Source organism: Rissa tridactyla, chromosome Z (assembly GCF_028500815.1).
Source record: "Rissa tridactyla isolate bRisTri1 chromosome Z, bRisTri1.patW.cur.20221130, whole genome shotgun sequence".
Taxonomy (NCBI): Eukaryota; Metazoa; Chordata; class Aves; order Charadriiformes; family Laridae; genus Rissa; species Rissa tridactyla.
The window spans coordinates 83,167,693-83,189,913 of NC_071497.1; the positions used below are offsets into that span (position 1 = coordinate 83,167,693).

Genomic DNA, 22,221 nt, shown 5'->3' on the forward strand with positions numbered 1-22,221 from the left:
CTTCGTCTCTCTGACCTATACATGTCTCAAGTAGAACTAAATCGGTACATTTTTTTTCTTTCTTTGAGACAAGGCTTTCTTTGGCATAGATATTTTCTCCTGAACTGTGTTCTTCCCTGCAACAAAGTCTGAGTCACGACGGATGTGTTTTTTTTTTCCCACCGACATAAATATCAAGTTCTGTTTTATGTATGTACTAATACTCAAATTGTTGACTTTTTAAATAGCCAGTTCAAGGCACCTGGAGAGTACAAACCACATCAGAGCAAATATATTTTCACACACAGATGACACGTGTCAATGTCGACCAGCTATGCTTTTGTGAAGTTACCAGTCTCTGTGCTACCTTATTACCGAAAATAATAATCCCCTGTGTGAGGGATCAAACCAGCATGAGTAGTTAAAGTAAGATCCTACTATATAACAAAAAGATCTTCTTAAATCGTTGGATTAGACTGTTAGCAAGGTGGCAACATGTAGATGAAACATAATTTTTTACTGGCTGATAGGCCAGAGAGGTGGAAGGGCAAGTGTTTTTATAGTCCCCTTTGGGAGCTGTGAGGTGGATGATGTTCCCAAGTCGGACGTCTGTGAAAAAGATTCTCTAGTTCACTTTGGCTGCCCTTTAGCTTTGTGTCAAGCTCTGTTCTTTGTGTTCCGCAGGCTAAAAGGATGAGTAGTGCAGAAGCTGCTCAGCTGTTATTAGGATGAATATTTAAATACATTTCTTTTGGTCAGGCTAATATTCTTCTGGTTTGTATTTGAGCGACCGAATTTTTTCCTTGCACGTACATTTCAAAACTCTTAGAAAAGATATTTTCCTCTCAAAGTGCATGGCCAGAGCAAAGCTGGAAGCTGGACAGGCAGGTACAATACATATCCCACCATGTATAACTCTTGGCCAGTCTTTTAATCATCAAATCTGTGCTTTACTTACCTGTATAATGGGAGAATTATTTGATAATGTAGATTTGCAGATGAAATATTTAGAAATTTTATTACAGTATTGGGATGTGCTTATGCTTCAATGTGTGTATTCATAATTTGGGTTTGTTGATGCTGTGCTGTGGCCTTGGAAATAAACTGGTCCTTACACAATATTTATTGCCTACATTCTTCTTTTAAGTTGCTTTTGAGAGAGTTTTACTTAGTGCAAGTATGGGCAACCTTTTTTTTTTATATATATATATATGTTCCTATATTTTACAATATGTATTTTATTCCTTTTTTTTTTAGAAGTAAAATGCTGGTTTTACTTGTTTCTTTTTCCCTTTTCCTATTTAGCAGACCTAGACTTGTCATCTCCACCTTTCTTGTGTTGGCTGATATTAACTACACTTTCTGTCTTTAACTGATGTTTCTCTCCCATAAATGTTTTCATTATTCCCTTGCACCATCCAACATTTCATTCATTAGCCTGAAGGAAGCATGAACTCCATTTTAGTATTCTTTAAAAATTAAGTTTCAAAGTGGGTTAGGGCAGACAGGACAACATCGAGCTTTTCACAGCACCTTTTAGAAGCAGGGAAGTAGCCTTATTTTGTGCTCAAGATGGAAGGAGGGAAGCACCATATAATTACATACATAGAATTACAGGCAGCTTGGGATTTATTAGGAAACTGAAGAAGGATTGTCAAGGTACAGAAAAATCTGTCTGAACCATCTATGCTTTCTCAATCTCCTTAAGTACTAATTGTCTTTGGCTGCAGAAATGCATTTTTAAAAAACATTAGTTTAAATCTTAACACTGCTTTTTCTTATCTACACTTTTTTTGAAGTGCCATAAATTTATCATTTACTGTACTTCTAAACCCATAAGCGATTTGTTTCATACCATTCATCTGTGAGCAAATGTGGTAATTGAAAGATATTTATGTTGAATTTCAAGTGAAAATTTAGGTGGATGAGAGAGTGTGAATGAAGATAATATTGTAAATATTGATCTCTAAGACAAAATTTCCCTGAAGGTGCTTCAGGTGCTTTTGGGTTAATAGCGTGCAAGTTATGAATTTGATAAATAGCTTGGGTTTTTGTGTTTGCACTGAAGTAATGCCATTTATTAAATTATAACTTGAAGAAATACATAGGATACCAGTTGCGGGTGGATACTGTTTCTTGCTTGCAGCCCCGTACTATGTGATGCTGTTTTCCTGGCAGATTTGAGAGAAACTAGGTCAGCCTATAGGTTCTCATACAACCAGGACTTGTATAGGAGACACTTAAGGAGCACTCGAGTGGTATTACATACTCCTAACAAGTCTTTATGTGACTCACCAGCATGGTGGTTCTCTGCTGAGAACAAATCTGCGTTACACATAGCTAATGCTTCTGAAAACCTTGCCTGTAGATGCCGTAAACCCCGTGTCCCTGACAACTCAGTATCACTTCATGGTGCTTCTTGGAAATAGGTCGGTGTTATGTGAGATCTACAGGCAGAGCGGTTCCACTGGAAAAATAAGGTGTTTGTAGTTGTGCTCCGTAATGTTCAGAAGCCACTTGGTTTCTCCTCAAAGTGGCTGGATCTCTCCTATATCATGTTGGTACTGTAAATCTGCAAATTACCATAAAACAGTTGTAATTTTATAAGGTTGAGGTCCTGTTCAACTGAAAGTAGATTTCTCATAGATAGGGAAACTGAGCTGTTTTCTGGTCTGTCCAGGTAGATGACTACCAAGTCTGGGAATTTTCAGGCTGACATGGTTCATAAGGGCTAAAATTCTCCAGTAAAATACCTTTCAAGTTCTAGGTAAAGAAGTTTATCATATGTTGCTTATAATATATTGTTTTAAATTTTATAAAGTAAAATTTAGAAATATTTTTATTATTTTCAGATGCTTTGATTGTTCTCGTGAGGTGAATCACACTTAATGTTGTTTCAATAACATCTTCTATGGGTGTGTAAAAGGAAGAATAGTTTGATGTAACAGGATGAGTTCACTATGAAAAAGTAAATAAAGAAAACCAAGACGATACTGAACCACACTGTCTGTCTGTAACTGAAAGCAAAGAGTTGTTTAGGTAATACTGTGAAGAGCAGGACTGAGTGAGTTATTTGGGTAAATTATTACTGTTCTGTTCTCGTGCAGGCTGCTGTCTTGCTGAAGTCCATATCTAGTCCACCCAGCCTTCCAGACCACGTACTCCATGCTTTGAGACCAGGAGGACCTTGGTGTTCTGAAATGAAGATGGAGGCAGTAGGAAAAGCAGAAGAACTTGTTGATTCAGAAGTTCCACCAAAGACTTCTGAAAAGCAAGAGACTGCTCCTGATGAAGACGGACCTATAGAACTCGAGACACAAACTCAGAAAGACGACGTGCCCACTGCAGCAGACTCTGTGGTGCTCTCTTCCATGCCTTGCTTACTGATGGAGCTGAGGCGAGACTCCTCAGAGTCTCAGCTAGCATCTACAGAGAGCGATAAGCCAGCGGGTGGTCGAATTTACGAGAGTGACTCTTCTAATCATTGCATGCTTTCCCCTTCTTCCAGTGGGCATTTGGCTGACTCAGATACATTGTCTTCCACAGAAGAGAATGAGCCCTGTCAAGCTGAAGCTGCTGTAGGGGGAGACCCTTCGGCGGCGTCTGGGGCTGCAGCTGGGAGGAAATCCAGGCGATCCAGGTCCGAAAGTGAAACTTCAGCAATGGCTGCCAAGAAAAACCGACAGTCTAGTGATAAGCAGAATGGTCGAGTTACCAAGGTAAAAGGTCATCGAAGCCAAAAGCACAAAGAAAGAATTCGGCTGTTAAGGCAGAAACGGGAGGCAGCTGCTCGCAAGAAGTACAACCTGCTGCAGGACAGCAGTACCAGTGATAGTGACCTGACGTGTGACTCGAGCACAAGTTCATCAGATGATGACGAAGAGGTTTCAGGGAGCAGCAAGACAATCACTGCAGAGATACCAGGTAGAGGATGTTTTTTAAACTGAACTGTAACGCATCTGACATCGTTTCTCAGCTGTCATGCTAAATTTGATGAGTGACACTTGAGAAAAACCAGGAGAACTGCAGCTCTGTGTAAATTTGAAGACTGCAGTATATTAACAAGACATGGGCAAATTTTAAAATCTGTTCTGAGGTTTCAGTGCACTTTTGCACACCTACAAAGCATAAAAATGGGAAATTGGAGGAAGGACTATCTTTGAATTCTGGAATTTTCAGATCTTTTCCATTGTAAACCTATATGAACTCCTATCAGTGCTGTCAGATCCCATTAGATGGTGATGATTAATAAATACATTCTTAAGATAAGTGGCCAGCTTTGCTTTAATATATTAAGACCACAGCCTTGGCAGGTGTGTTAGAAATACGATGGCATACCTCTTGCCCATGTTACAGTAAGGCCTTGTTCACTATTGCACTTAGACTGTGCTTTCAGCTCTACGTTTCAGTGCATGGCAAACCTACTTAGCCTTATTGTAAACTCTTGCAGATTGCAGCTGGTCACCTATTTTAGGACATAAATATGAGTTTGTTTACGCAGGTGCCCAAGCCACACCTAAATTTTTAACATTTTAGGCAAAGCTGTTACCCTTTTCCTGTGTCATAATGATCTATAATTTCTATACTTTTAACTTTCAGACATGTCCATGTTAAGATGAGAGGCGGCAAATTATAGGGGCCTTCTAATAACTTTATTAGCAAAAGAAAGACGAATTCTCTAAGTTTGTCTGCTGAGTCTTTGCTATTTTATTAGCCCAAGTGCCGTGGACAGGATTTTGTGTGAATTATTCTTGCAGCGTATTATACCATAGAACCGTCATCGTATGGCAGTCTTCATATGGCAATCAAAAATAAAATCACATAAAAATAAACTTTTTGGCTTGCCAATTTTTACTGGGTTACATGCCTTTTTGCCTCTTATGCTAGAAGTTTGGGTTTTTTTTGGAAATAACAGCTTACATAGGGCAAGAACATTTAAAGGAAAACTGCAATAATTAGTCTTAAGTTGCTGAACTAATGTTTGCTAGATTAATTGTTTAAACTATTTGCAGCAGATTTTACAAATAACTGTGTGTTAAGTGGCTTAATTATGGTGAGCAATTCTGCCACCATGAGAGCTGGCATTTTTCCCACATATTGCTAGGAAGCAGGTTGCACAAAGGATGTTAATATTTATTATTAGAAATTCTGGGAAAGGTATAGTCCTCCTATAATTATTGTGTAGTAAACTTTTAATAGAGATCTAAAATTATTTTTACCAATTTAGTAGTTAAACTTCTAGCTTTTGTAGTTTTGTGCCTTTTTTATTTACTGTATTTACACTTCGCTGGGGAATTAAAGCCCAATTTAAAGCCTGTTGAAGAAGAGTATTTCATTGACTTTTGGGACAGGTTCCTCCCCATCCCTAAAAAAAACCATAACACACAGTAAATCCCCCAGGTTATATTCTTTTTTTTTTTAAGTCATAAAAGTACCTTGTGACCCAGTAAATGCACCACATGATATTTTCAGATCTGCCTAGATTTCTGACTTCCATTGTGGAGATCTGAAACCACTCTAGGGTACTTTTTCTATGTCACTAGGCTGTTCTGCATTTGAGCTCTTGGTCTTAACTGCAAGATGATTTGCAGTGAAAAGGTCTTGTTGTAGTGTACAAAATAATTTTTTAATTTAGCGATAATTACACCAAGGCCCAATTTTTGCCTGCGATGCAAGATGTGGGAGTGCAAAAACCATCTGGAGGAACAATGACGTTTATTCTGATTTCATAATACGTATCATCTGCTTGATATTAAATTACATTTAAGACACTAAAGCTGTCCTTTTGGAATTAGGTGCAATGCATACCTGCCATGTTGTGGTTTTCCTTTAAATGGCAATGGCTTTGGTTTGTGGGAAGCTCTTAAGTACAAGAGAAAAATATTGTCTATAGAGATAAGGACAAGGTTGGCCAAAAATGCATCCTGTGCCACTTGTGGGTTAAAGAAACGTTGTGATCTTAACAGATGCAGTGGAGCTGTGAATCTGAGCAGGACTCCCAGCTCTCCATCGTGGTGGCAGGTTCACATGCCATCTACGATCCCTCTTCCTGGAACCGGCAAAGTGCTTAAACTATTTATTTTATTTTATTTTTTTTTACTACAAAGCCATTTTAGTGCACTTAGAGTTACACTGTGAATATCCTCAAAATTTAGGGACTGAACAGGTAGTTAGAAAAGAATACAGGTTATCAAAAAACATTACGGAAGTTCAGGGCATAAGTGTGCTCTGCACGCAGAAAAGCTGAGGGAAGACTTCAGGTTTAACTGGATGCATGAACTTGAATGTCGAGAAACTACAGTGCACCTGTCAGAAGGACATAAGCACGTTAAAACTTTTGCCTTCTAAAGTCTGCACACATTGATGCAGAAGAGTTGTACAGGTAGCCTGTGTTCCCCTTAGTCTTACTGTACTGGGACTCTGCAGCTGTAATATTGGTTACTGTCTAAATGCAGCTTATTATTGGGACTGATTTTCAAATACTGACTGTCTGAAAAAATAGTTTTGCCAACAGAGATGCCCCAAAACTTTTAATGACAGTTAATTTAAGGTGGCCGTCCTGTACAAAGGCTGCACATACTCTGGCTCTTAACCTTCTATTGACGTAGGGAGCGTTACAGAAGGCAGTTCACTTGGGTGTGGTCTGAAAAGTGAAGGGCCACATTTGAGAATACAGTAGTCTTTCACATTGTGTAACTGAACCTCTTCCATTTTAATAGTGCAGTTAGTTTTTTCAAACTGTCCACAGGACTGGTTCTGAAATACGTTTGGCTAAATTAGTATGGTAATAAAAATATTTAGTGAAATACAAAATAATGCCATGAACGTGTGTAGTGTTATTAGCTTCATCTTGTATGTGCACACAAGTTGTGAACCGAATCGTTGTGCAACAGAGTCAGTTCTCTGCTGAATTCAAATGTAATGTGGATTAAAATACTGGTAGGCTTGTTTTTCTTCTCAAGAAAAACTGAAGAGTAAAGAGTTGAGATCTTACTGCTGAAACTTCAATACACATATTGTGAGCTCAGTAGGAGCAAAGCACTATATATGTTATGTTATTCTGGATGTGTTACACAGTGTTAGTTTATGCCTGAAAATACAGGTTCAATCTAAACTTCATGGGTGCTACTGAGAATCTTTTCACTGACCTGAGCAGTCATAATCTTGGTCTCTTTAATTCAGGGAATGCCATTATTTTTGAATCAGTGCAGATGAGGAGCAATTTTCTTATCCTCTGATGATTGAGCATCTCTGTTGGCATTTAGGATTTTACCATTCTTAAACCCCAGGTAGCATCTGTGGCATACGAGGATGATCTTTGAGTCCTGAAATAAGTTCTGGTGTTTCAAGTTTTACCTTTAAAACAATTTCAAATTTAACCATGCAAATTAACTCTGAATGAAATTGGCATGAGAGCAAGGCTGGGAATCAGTGTTTATTTCTTTGTAAACACTTTCTCTGGGAGAAGGAAAGGGTTTTTAAAAATTCAAATATAATATGAAAATACTGGCATTTCACCACCATTGTTCTTTCTACAACTCAGAAAAATATGAATTAAAATAGGAGTGACTCATGTTTTAGGCTTTCAAAAATCTGTTTAAAAGTTTGAGTATTGATGTTAAAAAAGCTGTTGCAGCTCACACAAAGTGTTCTTAATACATAGAAATCCAGAGAGAGGGGAAGAATGTGTGTGAGGGACTCAGCCAGGTTACGTACTCCTAAGGATTCTGCATAGACTGTGGCTGACGCATCTTCTAAGGAATTAATTTGGTTGAAGTAACTCAGAATGAAAATTATAGAAGAACAGGGGTGAAAAAAAAATAATCTGCTGAGTGATTTGCAGTAAGATACTCGTTTGGAAATGTTGGGTTCCATAAGGACACAGAGGGATCCACCATTGCTAATTACAATGAAGATGCGGCACATCTTCTGAAATTATGTTGTCAAACTTCCTAAATTAAAAAACTTTTGGGTTTGATTGTTGTTTAGATAATATTTAATAGATCCCATAAAGGTATAGCATTGGGGCGTTTCTTAGGTGCAGTTTTGCAGGAGGTATTGGCTTGAAAATGAGATATGAGTCTTGGCTTCTGACCCCTTTGTAATTGCAGATTTCTTCACAAATTCTTGGCGTAACTTCAAAAACTGTAGAGGTGTAAGTTTACAGATAGCAAAGCAACCAGTTAGGTAATATAATATAATAAATATGCATTTAATATAATAAAAACGCATTTTTAGGCTTGGTTGTCTTTCTAACCCTGAAGGCCACCAGGAAAAAAAAGATTGAATAAGGCTCGTTATAAGAATTGCAAAGGAACCGTTTGAAGCATTGATTTGCTGCTACTGTAAATTGTAGATGTACTATGAATGATGCCTTTTGAAAATAGTGTCGCAGGGTAATATATATTTCAATACATAGTCTCTTCAGTTTACAAAACAGTTTTGTCAATTTTGATCATGCTAGCTCATTCTTAACTTCAAAAGTTTAGCTGGATTGTCTCCCATACCACCAACAATAGTTTTTATTTAAATTGCAATTAATGCTTACTCAACATTACTTAAAGGTGTCTGACCGTAAGCCTGTGGAAATCAGAAAGACTGCCATTTTGTTAGTTGATCTTAGGATAAGATCCCTGACTAAAGACAAATAAACAGAATCATATTGGATGTTTAACACTAGGAGTATATAAACATAAGAAATATTGTTTTTCAGGGAGGAAAAAGACATTGAACATACAAAAGGAACAACATTTTAGGAAAACGGTACCGTTTCACTGAATTAATTTTAATTAAAATGCAGTCGGAGGGATGTAAATTAGTTTCTGTAAAGTAATTTATTTTTGAGCAGAGGACCTGAATGCTGAATTTCCATCCTGCCTGCTAGGTAAACAGATGGGAGAGAAGAGTTAAAAAGTAGGGGCTTTAATAGGAGGGTTTTGGCCCCTGACGAGTAGCATTGCTACTGCTCAGAAATAAAAGAATAAGCCTAGTCTCTGCTTAGCTGTTACTGAAGGACTTACGTATACCTCATTTAAATAGCTTCTAAAAAGAATGTGTTGTTTAAGTAATACTGTAATTTAATGTGCACAGTGAAATCCCAATAAAGATTTAGTGCCTTATGTTTTTATTAGTAAATTTTTGCTTAGGTTGTGCAATGATTTCTCTCACTCTTAGGATATTTTCTGTTATTCTTAAGCTAGAGGATCCTACAAGTTTCACGTTTGCATATTAAATCATCAGGTTCTGTAGCTGCTTTGTATAGTTTGATGTGATGCTTGTCTTGTTTTGGAATTACCTTGGGTCACGTTTGTGTGTTTGGCGAGCATGCTTGCATTGTTTATCATTCCTCAAACGGGTACAGAGCCTGTTTTTCTTGGAGTTTTAATTGGGGATTCCTGAATGAGCTCTAACTTAAAAATATAGATACCACTGCCATTTCTTATCGATAGAGTAAGATAATGAGTATGGCCTTCTCGCTGCTAAAGTTTTTCCTGATAATCCCAAAGCCAATCATTTTAACCATCTTTTTGAAGGATAGGAGGAAGGAGAACAATTTCCTTCCAACTTTGCCCTGTCTGTTTTTTCCCTTGGCTAGAATTAACACTAGAAATGCTGCCTGGACGGTGGCATCGTGCAATGGTAGTTGGTGGGAGGTTGATCAGCATCTCATGGGGATTACCCTGGTGATGTAGCTGTGTCCATCAGACCTAAGGCAGGGTGATTCCACCTCGTGTGTTAGCACAGCATTCACCTATCTCTTTGTGTTTGTGTCTTTGTGGTGTTATATTCTCTTCATTGGCATTTAGTGTGTTCTCCGACATTAGGCGGAGAGCTTTGGGCTTGGCTTCTTCAGATACTGCAAATCACTGTGTCAGCCTTTATCTCTGTTATCTTGTGTACGGTTTTGTCTGGTTTTAACAGTCCATTATAAAAGGGTTCAAGCATATAAGTAAAATACGCGTAATTATCAGGTTTACTAGTTAAACAGTAGTATTTTGGATCACAGCCTAACAGAACTAAACATGTTATTGTATAATGTTTTTTGACACCTTCAGTTGAATTCAAAACAGGAATTGTAAGGGAATTGGACTAATTTGGTTTATTTATTAAAAAAAAAAGACCTTTGTGACAGAATTGTCTGAGAATTCTAGAATAAAAATTATTTTGAAGCCAAAATTCCTATTATAACCTCAGTGAGTGTAAAATGTTATTTTTGATGGTAATACTGTTGGTTAATATTTGCTAATTCCTCCCCTGTTGTCATATCCAAGGGACACAATTAGAAAAGTTTTGTTTTCCTGAGTTAACATGCCTTATTAAACGATATTATGTTCTTACTTAATGATGTCTTATCAAATGGCCTCAATGTCTTTAAAGCTGGCTTCAGTCGTGCTGGGGGATCTGGAGGAGCGACCAGGGAAATTCCAGGATTGCTTGACAGGGGCACCGTGTGGGATAGGAACTGCATAGGCAATGTCCTGGAAGAGGCCATGAACTGCTTTGCCGAGATGCAGAGGCAGACAGAGGAGAAATTTCGCATGTGGATAGAAAAGCTAACCCGTCTTGACACGGATGAAGAAAGCAAGCAACAACTGGAGCCCAGGGAACCTAAAATTCAACTAGTTGGCCAAAGAATCCCCCCTACCACCCAGTCAGGGGCTTTCATACAGATGCCTGATAGCCAAGTACTTCCACAGCAGTCGTTTAATTCTTACATGGGCTATCAAAATGTCGATGCTACACTAGAATTTCCAGCGACTTTTAATAACAATTTTCCACCTATCTTTCCAGAGAATGGGAATATTGCAGAGCCTGACCTGAATCAATCATAAACTTACAAAAAAAAAAAAAAATCCGCTCTTTGCAATCTTGATGTTACTTTGGATTATGCTAAGAACAAGGTTTGCTTTTCTCTTCCTATATGTTTGTTTTGTTTTTCTCTTTTGGGTTGTATTACCATGGTATCATTTTTTTAATTCATAGACAGTATATATGTCGTTTAAAAAACCCCACAGTGTACCCGTGTGCATGTGCCAGCACACACATACAAACACCTTTAAAGGTGTGGGGGTAAACCACCCTAAGCTTTCATCACCAAACTTGGGAAAATGTAACTTAGAATCCTTGTTTAGATACCCCCAAATCAGTAGAGCTATGTTTGTTACAGTAGGAGCATTCAGAGTATTCATCCAGATGCGCTTTTTGCATGTTAAAACATTTATATAAGGAAATAAGTTTTATATTTAAAGATGTAAAGTACCCTAGAGAACCAGGCTAGATACAGACCCATAACTTTTTCTTAACTATCTGTTTACAAGTTTTGCAGCTTGAACATGTCACACAGTAGTTTTTTTTCTTCTTCCTTTTTAGGCAGAAGTAATAAATAAGCTTTTCCTAAAGATTCAGCTATATATAACAAATGTGCACGACTGGTTATTTTTTCTTTCTGTCTCCCATTTAGTAGTTCATTTTCTGTCCAGAGTTTTTATTAATGTCACTGCTGTGTTGCACATAGCATATTTATGGAAGCAGCTGTCTTACACTGTGTACACAAATACGCACATGTATACATAGAGATATATATGTGTGTGTGTGTGTGTGTGTGTTCGGTTTGGGTGGAAGTCATCTCCTCTAAGTTTAGGTGTCTAGTTTGCTGTTCTGTGGATCTCCTTCTGAGTCAATGGGAAGAGATAAGCGCCTACAAGAGCATACCTCCTGCCAGCATCTTTCTCTTCCATTAGTGGTCTGAACCTCCCTTACAAACAGTTTAGAACAGATAACTTTTGGCTGAAGTTAGGTGAGATGAATCACACCCAACACGCATGACCTGCGCAGAAAAAGCGCTGCTGCTTCCTTCTGTATATACGATCAAACCGCATCCTTCGTGCTGGAATAAAAATAGTCGTGTCAGTCCGAAGATAAGCGGCCGCCGGTGGATGGATTGAGCCATGGCACAAGAATTTAAAGGAAGGTTTGACGGTCAGATTAGTAAACACTGTGGTGGTCTGAAGGTGTGGGTTGCTGGCCTGGGTCAGCCAGCTGGAGCTTCTTCTGGACCATGTTTGAATGCCACTGAAAAGGTTATTTACTTGTGATAACGGGGAATGCCAGAACATTAGTTTCATTTAAATAATACAACAACTTGCTATTGTGTGGATTTTTTTATACTGATAGTTATCCCGAATAGGCAGGCTTGAAACTGTGATGTTTAAAGTAGGATTGATTTAAACTATATATTAGAAATCTCTATTTAATTCTTACTGGTATCATTACACACAGGGATTTTTTTGGTCACCTCTCCATTAAGGCCTTTCTTCATGTGAAGTAACTTCTCCGTAGCTACCAAAAATGTATATTTATCAACAGTTAGAACTTGCTAAAAGTTTCTAATTCAAATTAAAGTTCTAATAATGGAAATTGAAAGTCTTTGCATAGGTATAGTTTAACTAAAGAGAACACTATAGGTCTCCTTTAGCGCTGATATTTTGCATTTTAAACGACAGTCGCGTTTTTTTCCCCCTAATTATTTCAGTATAATTCCTTTTCTTCCTCTTGGAAATAATCACTGTCTTCTGTAGATCTGGCTTTTTTTCCTCCCTGAAGTCAGTGGGAGGTTTTTCCATCAATTTATGTGGAGGTTTGGATCAAACCTGTAACAGGAACTCAAGAAATGCTTTTTGTTATCAGCATAATACTAACAGTGGTGTTTTAACAGTATGCGATGCCTTCATTAAAAAAAAAAAAAGAGTTTAGAGAGCTATGTTATTTTCAGAGTAACTGTTTGCAAGACTATGCAGGAGATAATTTTTAACTACTGGAATAAATTCTTTACAGATCACCTTCATGCATAATTTTGATACAGAGATTTTGATATGAACTTGTAAGAAAACTCCCTCGTCTGACATTGTGTGCATTTTTAACTTAACTATAGGTAAAAGTTAAATGAGTTATTTTCTGTTTGATTGCAATTTAATAAATTTGTCCTCATCTGTTTAAAATTTAAGATCCTTCAGGGAAGATTCTTTGCTGATACAAAAAATCAGATCCTTCTGGCTTTCATAGATTTGAGATAGATATATATACACACACGCCTTTATGACAATGATAAGAGCAGAGTATTTTAAAGCATGACGAGTCTTCCCATGCATGCAGAAGCAGCTTTTTGCAGTGACTGATTTCTTTTGATAAGAGTCACTTAACTCAGTATGTCTGTAAGCATGCCCTTAACCTTTTTTATAAAATAGTATCTATATGGAGCAATTAGGTATTTCAAGACAAATTGTGTAAGGAGATCAGTTAAACATATTTATCTCTCAGAATGAAACAGACTTTTGCCTGCTGATCTCATAAATGGATGAAAATTTTATTAGGGATGTAGCCAGTGAAATTTCTGCTAGCTTTCAATGTTTGGTTAGGTAATCTCTTAAAAAAAAAATAAAAAAAATAATTGAAGTTATTCACTGTATTAATAGCTTAAAAAATTGATTTGGTTGCTATAGGCAAAAATGAAAAACTGTCAAACATGTTTATCCATTTATGTTAATTGTTGGGTTTTTTTCAATGCAAGTAGGTGTGAATGTGAAAGAACAAGCAGAGGATTATAGCCGTTGAGCATACAGACATCAAAGCTGTACTCTTTCTAGGATAAAATTATTCCAAGGCACCCAGAAGGCGGAGGGAATAGTTCATATTAGATATAATTTTAACTTAATTTCCCCACAAAAACTAGCTACTGTTAAGAACACCTGTGCAAGACCAATGGTTGTAAATGGTTTTGTAAATGGCAAATAGTATTTTGTTGGGTCGCTCTTTTCACTTAGCTCAAAACTGGAGCCAGATCCTCAGCTGTCATAAGTCATCTCCTTTGAAGTGAATTTATACAGTTTAATGTCTGCTCCATCAGCTCATTTCTCCTTCTCGGAGCTGAGAGGGGAATCCCACCTTTCTGTTGTTCAGGTGTAGTGTACCCTACCTGATGAAGGATTTGGCAGGCTGGGCAATTAAACAGCAGCATCTCTCTTCTTGCTTTCTGTTGTGAATGTGAAAGATGCAGAGCACTAAAGAAACCAACCGTCAGATACCAATATGAGTGCCGAGCCTGTATTTTAAATGTCTGCGTGACAGCCTTTGGCATCTCTTTGAGAAAACAGATTCCTAATACATAATTTTGGATTTTTTTATATTTTTTTTTCCTTCTGGAAATATTTTTGCTATATTATATGGCCGCAGTGAAGTTTGTCATGATTTCTATTAGAAGCTCTTATTTTTCAAAGGGCTAGAAACTTTCAGGGAGTTAAAATTTCTTCAGCCGAAATTTTAACATAAATTTTAATCTCACCCATTCCGTATTTCATTAAAGCAGTCTGGCTTTATATAAGACTACTTTAAGGTTATGAGAAGGAAACTCTTCTACTTTCCAGACCAGAGTTGGAAGGTATGTTTATGCTCACATCTCAACAAATTACTTCAAAACCACCAAATTCAAAAAGTGGAGGAGAAATCAGTCAGAGTTTTGCACAGAGGTGGAGAATCACAGATGATAAGTTAGAATTATTGCTCTACGTTTTATATCCCAGAATGGAGTAAAGAAACATTTTAGTTTCTTTTTTTTTTTTTAATCTTACGCTTTGAAAGAGTTAAATGCATCAAGTCAGATCAGCTGGTGTAAACTGGTGTAATTCCAGGGAAGATGGTGCTGGTTTAAACCCAGCTGGCTTATTCAAGTTCCTATATTGCCATTTTTAATATTGAATTATATGTTTTCAGTATGGCAGCTGTTTGGGTAATTGAACACCCATGGGACTTGCTGAGACGGGATTTAGTAGCAGGTGAAACACAGCTATTTATTTGTTAGCATTTTTTGTGCAAGTGCAAAAGAAAGAAGTCTTTATGTAAAGGCTCAATTTAAATGTCACTGAATGTCAAACTGACAGTTCCATAAATGAAAAATTAAAGGATCTGCTCCTAGAATCGGACCCTCTGTAGTAGGAGTCCCTGGAAGCCCAGGGGCTTTATTTAGGGTGCAGTGGTTTTGCAGGCTTTGGCCACAGGTTCTTCCCCAGGTGTTTGTGCTGCTTCCCTCTCTCGAGTGGGGCTGGGTAAGGAAGGTCTATAGGAAATTCCACCCTTCACTCATCATTTCTTCTGAGGGTTTTGCTTCACATGCTTCTGAAAAAAAAAAAAAAAAATTCAGGCTTTATTTAGGAAAAAAATAATTTTTTTAAGAAATTATTTACAACATTAAAGGTAGGGAAACTTTATTCAGTGTTTCTCTTGCAAAAAATAACTGAGCCGGGGAGGGGGGGTAAGCAAAATCCTAAACCTTTCAGATATACTGTTCTTCAGTATTATTTTTACCAGTATTAGGACAAAACTGTTCAGGCAGAAATATACATCTCTAATTTTTAAGTTCTCAGTGTCTTTTAGTGTTTTTTCAGGATTGTTACGTTGTTTTATCTGAGCTGCTAGAGTTAAGACTGGAGGACCAATCTTAACTTCAATGAAACGGGATTATATTTGGCAGTTATTTTACAAACTGAAACATATTTATTATCACTGATTTCTCTTGTTAATATATTTTGTTTCTTCCTGTATCCACATACTGTAAATCTCTTATTTCTAAAAGTAGTATTTCAAGGGCATTAATAAATTAAATCTTAGCCCTATTAAAAGCAGTAGAAAATCGCTACTAATTTCAATGGGGATAGCATTTCACCTCCTTAGAAACTGAAATTTTTCTGCAGTTTTTGGTCACTGAATCCTTCAGCTGATTTTAAGGGGAGTCTTTGCCTGATGAGTGTGTGTAAATCAGGCCAGTTGACTGGATTTTTTTTATTTTTTTTTTTTTAAATAATCGAGGTCTGCACTGTGACCACTGCAGTTACTTTTGGAAGCGTTGGAACAAATCCGCTGTGTAATTTGTACTGTGGAAGCTAAAATATTCAGGCTGATTGATAGAGATGGATGGTACCTTGCAAAACACGAAGCTAGAAACCGGCTCTTTCTCACAAATTTCGTTAGTCTCATCGTGTTAGATCAGCAAAACGAAGCCACATGGAAAATAGGCTTATTAAGTTAGATGTGATTTCAGAGTCTCGCGGACTGATCGAGGAGGGCCAGCAGAAGTTTTATATCAGGGCTGCACCAGTCCTTCCATGGGAAGATGCGGTTTTTACTTGCAAAAATGTGGTATTTTCTGGAGAGATGGGTATGGGGTGCATGTTTACCTGCCTTTTCCTCATGTAATTGCATAGGGATTTTTCTTTTATTTTTTTTTTTTCTTTAACTGTCATAGCTATGTAAGAGCAGGGTGTGATGGTTTCCAAAACCCTCCTGATAACGCTTTTGCAAGTAAAACTGGGGAAGAGATCTGGCTAATACATCTGCTTCCGTAATTAATAAATCATTGGGTGACATCAGGGAAAATAAATCCTATCATGAGATATAAAGTGCAGGCCACTTCCTGGTATTTTCAGTACACAGCCACGTTCCATGTGCCTTTGCTTAACGCACAACAAAAAAGACTTTATTATAAATTTATATGCAATTTGGTAAAACAAATCCAAGGTATTTTCCATCTAGTCATCAAAAAGCCTGAAAGAATGAATGTTGATCAGCAAGACTTGAATTTTTGAGATCTCTTTTGATGTGACAGACTTAAAATGATCCAGTCTGAGAACACGTGCTCATTTGGTCATGTTGTTTTGATTTTATTATTTTATTATTACTGTTAAAAACAAAAAAAACCACAAAAGCTTTACTGTGTGAAATGAAGGAAAATGTGAGGAAAGTGGATTCATGGATAACTTCTTGTTCACTTTATGATTTTAGAGAAAATGCTGTTACACTACTATTGTTTTTTATGGTATTTACAATGTATTCTTTGCCTAACCCTGTAAATTTTGAAATGTAACTACTGTAACCTGGAATAAATAAATAAACATAAATAGTAACAAAATGTTTCATGTTGCTAAACAACTTTAAAAGCGCACAGATCTCCTGTGCCCCATCCCCCTTTGGGAACTGTTTTAGGGGTCAGCTAGTTTTTGCCATTTGAACTGCACATACTTTAGGAAACCTCAGCTCTGGATCAGGTTTTAAGTAATACCAGGTTTGTATTTTTTATCTAAAATGAAGTGTCTGTTGCTTCAGCCCGTAGTCGTGGATATGAAGCCTTTCTGTTTGGATCAAAGTTACTGATGTAAAACTATTTTTGGCAAGTCACTTCAGATGAATCCTCTAGGTTTTGGCACACTAAATATGATTTTTTTTTTTAATTGTATTGATCATCTGATCTTAAAATTAGTATAGGTATTAAAAGTCAATTCTAAGTTTTGCTTAATCTCGAAGTAAATGGAGTTCTCTCTTAAATGTAAGGGCCAAGTGTAAACGAGGGCAGTCTTAGAACTTTTATTATTTTAAAATGTCTCAGTATTCTCTTTTGTTATATAAAAATAAAAGCAGTTTAGGTTAGAGTACTGAGTTGGAGACAAAGCGGTGCCTGTATCCACAGCAAAGGTGCAGCAGTGAGGCTGGACGAAGCCCCGTCTCCCTGGGCTTGTGCAGACCTGGGCGCCTCTGTGTTGCCTTTTTAGCTTTTGCATGTTTCACGAAAGCATTCCTAAACACTGTTTTTGAACTCCTCAATAATTTACCTGTTAAAAACAGCTCAGTAATTTGAGGGGAGGGTTATTTTCAGCGAAGCTGGGCTCCCCTGATTGTTAGCCTTGAGCAAATCTCTGCTTGCCTCAGTTTCCCCCGTAGGTGTAAGGAGGTTAATAACCACCTCGGAGCTCTTCGAGATCCACTAATGGAAAGCTTTTTATAAGAATAAAGTGCTGTAATTATTATTGCTATTATTATTGTACTTGTTCGGTATGTTTTAAAGTTTAGGGTGATATTCACACCTAAATAGGGCTCAACGTCCATTGCAAAGATACTGATGACTCCAGAGGGTGATTCAGCCCACCAAAATTAGGCTTTTAATTTTGAAATTATTACAATCAGGGATACTCCTCTGGAGATTTCAGTCTTTTTCCACTACTTGTTGAAGAAAAAATATAGCAAAGTTTAAATCCCATCCTTAAGGCTGTAATTCATTTTGGTGAACTTTAGCTGTGTAAAAGTTTGGTGCCTTCTCTGAGGTGGTCGTCTCAGCTCTTTCCGTTTGCTGGGGAAGGAGGGGAGATGATGATGCTCCAGGCTGCAATTTCCAGGCTGAGATTACTTGACCCTGAAGTTCCTCTCTCTGGCTTCAGTGGGAGGGAGTTTAGGGGATAAGCATGGCCCTACGGGCCTAAATTTAAGAAAGCTAAAGAGAAGTAATGACTTAAAGGACTAAACTCCCCATCCAGGTTCTGCTAGCTAACATCTTTTTTGTCCTATGACAAAGTCCTGCTGTGCAGTGATACCCAGCTGCTGCAGTGCAAAGGTAACGGTGTTTCTTACAGGATCACTGCTTTTAACCTCCATGTGAAATTTTATGGTTGATTCCCCCTTTTTGCTTGTGTTGCTGTTACAATGAATTAAGGGGTAAGAGGAATGTGGATCTTACAATGCGGTTTAGACTGGTGAACATTGAGATGTGGCTCTGTGAAAAGCATGTGAGTGGCTAGCAGATAAGAAATTACTGACTTTTCTACACTGCAAGCTTAAAATGAAGATTGATATATGTGGACCTGGATTTGTGTGCATGTGGCTTCTGATTCAGTTGTCCTGAATGGAATTAGTTTTGATGAGCTGTGTAAACTAAGGGAGAACTGGACACTTGGAAATGCTGTCCTCATGATGACCTCTGCCTCTGAATTCTTTAAAAAAAAAAAAAAAATGCAGTCTTTGCCTTCTCCTGTTAACATTAAATGTCAACAGCTGTATTTTGCTGCTGGTACTTATTAACTTTCAGCCTTGTCTTTTTCAAGCATTTATTGCTTTAGAAATGAATTAAAGCTTATCACCAGGGAAATGTAAGTCTTCCAGCTACCTTGGCTTCTCAGAAGATGTGATGTTTTTTCTTAAATAAATTGTTTAAGTTACTGACCAGGGAACCTCCTAATTGTGCTACATTAAATTTTGATTCTGGCATGGTTTGGTTTGGTGTCTGTTTTTCTATCTGTTGAAATTTTGTTACAGTTGGTAATTCCAAGGAGTGGCTCTGTTGTAAAGAAAAGATGATGAGTTACAACTGTGGTTATAGTTAATCCTTTTACCTTTTCAACTTGAAAGCGTTTTTTCAGTCTTTGTTTCCTAGCTGAAGCCAGTTGTCCTTATTTCTTGGTGCCACGCATTCGCTTTGCATCACATCATCAGATGATCATGTAGTTGGCCAGGGAAATATTATTTATTTCCAGATTTAACCCTTCCTGTCCCGTCCGTGTAGAACTAAAAAGGATTATTTTTTTTTTTTATGCCTTTGCTGCAACTTTCATCTAGTTGTAGTTGTCTACAACTTTATATATAGGGGGTTTGTGTTGCTTTGGGGTTTTTTGTTTGTTTTGTTTTTTTAAATGCACATAGGCATTCATTGCTGATTTCTTCTTTTATACATGTTGGGAATCCTAGGTTTTGTTGCAGAATCATCACCGTTATCTTGGCCTTGTTGGTCAGTTACTGGTGATAGGTACAGATAACCCTGGTGTCAGGGCCCTTTCATTTCCAAATCTGATCCTGAAAGGCAAGGCTGAGAAAAGAAAAAAAAAATAAAATCTCTGCTGTGATTGCTTTGTAAATAGGTAGCTTGTTTTTTCCAGATTGTTAAATTGGTGGCTATTACACTGACAAATATAATTACAGTGTGTAAATTATTTTGAAAATATTTTTGTCTGTTTGATGTATACTAAATTTAAGCTAAGTTATAAGGTGTGCTGTTTGGAAGTGTGGAAGATACAAGAGTGGAGCTACAGATAACAAGTTTATGCTTGTATTTCCTACTGATGAAGACTTTCACACAAGTTATTTCTATGGGTAGGTGATGAGAATATCACTCTGCATGTATATACATTTATTATACATTTTTGCATGATTATACATGTAGGAGTGGTACAATTTTGACTTGAGACTATGGGTGCCTTTTATCCAAATATAATTTTACTTGTGTAGACACGTTTATCTAAAATCAAATTTCGCTTCTCCTTTTGGAGACCTTAGTGAGAAGCGAGAGAAACAAAGGCCTGAAAGAACAGTACACAGCTCCTGAAATTTTAGATAACCTGTTGAAAAAATGGTCAAATAGTCAATATTGTACTTGACCCTCGTATCTTCTGCACTCGACTGTTTATTTTTACAGATCACATTATATATGTTCACGCTGAACTCTGATGATAAGACTGAAAGAAAACATGCCTCTCATGATTCAGTCCAGTTGTAACTTATGCATGTAATTTAATCATCAGCTTTCACAAATAATTAACTGAACATCCACCGAGCTTACTTTTGAACTTGGTATTCCATTATTTTGTAATTGCCTTTTAAAAAGACAAAGATTGCCTTTCAGTTAATTATCAGGACTTCTTTTCAAGTCGTAATCATCAGTGTTTCATGTTGCGAACAGTTTGGTCTTTAATACATTGGCATTTAACTACCCATTTATTTTTGTCGGGTCTGTTTTAAGTTTGTAATATAACATTGTTTTATGAAATTGTTGTTTTGGAGGCAGGTCTGATCGGAAATATTTTTTAATTTCTTCATACCTTGTTGCAAAACTGATCTTTAGTATGACTTAAGCAATATGGTCGCTCTTTAATGAAGTGTGTTGCTAAACACAAAATAGGCGTTTCTTAAAATAGTGGGTTCAATTATGTTTCAAGGACCAAGTTACCAAAACAAAAAGCCCCACCCCAGAAACCTCAGTAGAAATGGCTCTTCAGAGAGCTAAATTTGAAACTTTTTGTTCATCACATTCTTTCTGTCTTCAGCAGCCACTTAACACTCCTAAAAGAAGCCAATCTTTCCTGAAAAGTCTTTTCATTTTGTTCTTTGTGATTTCTAAAGATTTCTTCAGCCCTTTTGTAATTCTGAAGGTCCTGTCTTCCTAAACATGTTACTAGTTGATGATTGTTTTATATTATCCCATAGAAATTATACTCTCTCTGTATCGTACCCATAACAAAAAAGTCCTGCAGACACTCATCTGCCAGAACCTCCTTGGTGTTAAAGAACCGCAGCTGAGCTTTGGCCCCACCTGTTTTTCTGTTTCATACTCGTTTTTGTGTATGAAGTCTTGGCCCAAAGTAAGTTTTGATTCTGGCATTTGGGGAGTAGGAGCTCCAACCGCTTTCATCCACTCTGAGTCGATAAGCTATAGCTGAGACGAGGCATTTGAGTTAAAATGTGCATCCTTTCAGGATTACAATATTTATCCGTTCTCTCTTTGCTTCCACATTAATTCTTGTCTTGAATATGACTTTTTTTCCCAATGCTGTTTGTAGCATGCATTCCAATTATAAGTGATTTTCATTCCTTACAAAGAAAATAGTCCATCCTAACAAAATAGACCAAAAATAGCCTTTTGCTGTTCCTCAAGAATAGATTTCAGAATCACGTAAGCAATTTTCTCTCCTCCTTTGCCCCTTCACTTTGGTGGCCAAAAATGCATATGGTAGTCATACTGAATTAAAAGCATATTTATCACTGCACATTACAGTTTCATTTCTTGTTATTCTTGATCTTAAAAAAACAACACCAAAAAACATTGCCATTTTGAAAAATTCCCCTGTCCTTGACAAGTAAATGTTATGTAAGGAAAGTTGTCTTAATGTTAAATTTATTATTACTGGATTAGTTAGATCAGAAAGTTAGTTTTATTCAGTCAGCCCTAAAGTAATGTGAGCCATCACTTGAGTTTTGTAAAATTCCCTAGTTAAATATCTTGTCTTGCCAAATTTAATGTCCTGTTACTTACTATTTTTTATTTTAAACTGCAGTTTTTATCCTTTTAACATTGTAAATGTAACATCGTCAGATATGGAGATGTTTGTGTGTTAATGTAAAAGATAATACACAAGTAACTGATACATTGATAAACGTGTTTTTCTTACATTTGTGTTTTCTGTGTATGCAAGGGTTAAAATGTCTCTGTAATCTCCGACAATGTTCATTAACTCAAGTGTAATAATTCATGTAGTTCATAGCTCTTTAAGAGCTTCGTGTAGGAGATTGGGTTAATCCTTAAACAAATTATTTGTACTTCTGAAGGTGTCTTTCACAATATGCTGACTTCTAATACGCGTTGCTTTTCTCTCCTTCTGC

The 22,221-nt window shown here is 37.0% G+C and overlaps 1 protein-coding gene across 5 annotated transcripts in view; it reads left to right on the forward strand.

Moving 5' to 3' along the window:
• ARK2N (arkadia (RNF111) N-terminal like PKA signaling regulator 2N) overlaps positions 1–22,221 on the forward strand; it is a 59,444-nt gene that overhangs the window by 15,297 nt on the left and 21,926 nt on the right. For 4 of the 5 annotated variants that reach the window (XM_054184920.1, XM_054184923.1, XM_054184921.1 and 1 more), the window contains exon 2: positions 3,087–3,903. In XM_054184920.1, the coding sequence (XP_054040895.1) occupies positions 3,180–3,903 (724 nt within the window). In that variant the 5' untranslated portion in view covers positions 3,087–3,179. Of the gene's footprint in view, positions 1–3,086; positions 3,904–10,356; positions 22,213–22,221 lie in introns of those variants that run through there. The other variant, XM_054184922.1, reaches the window with a different exon arrangement.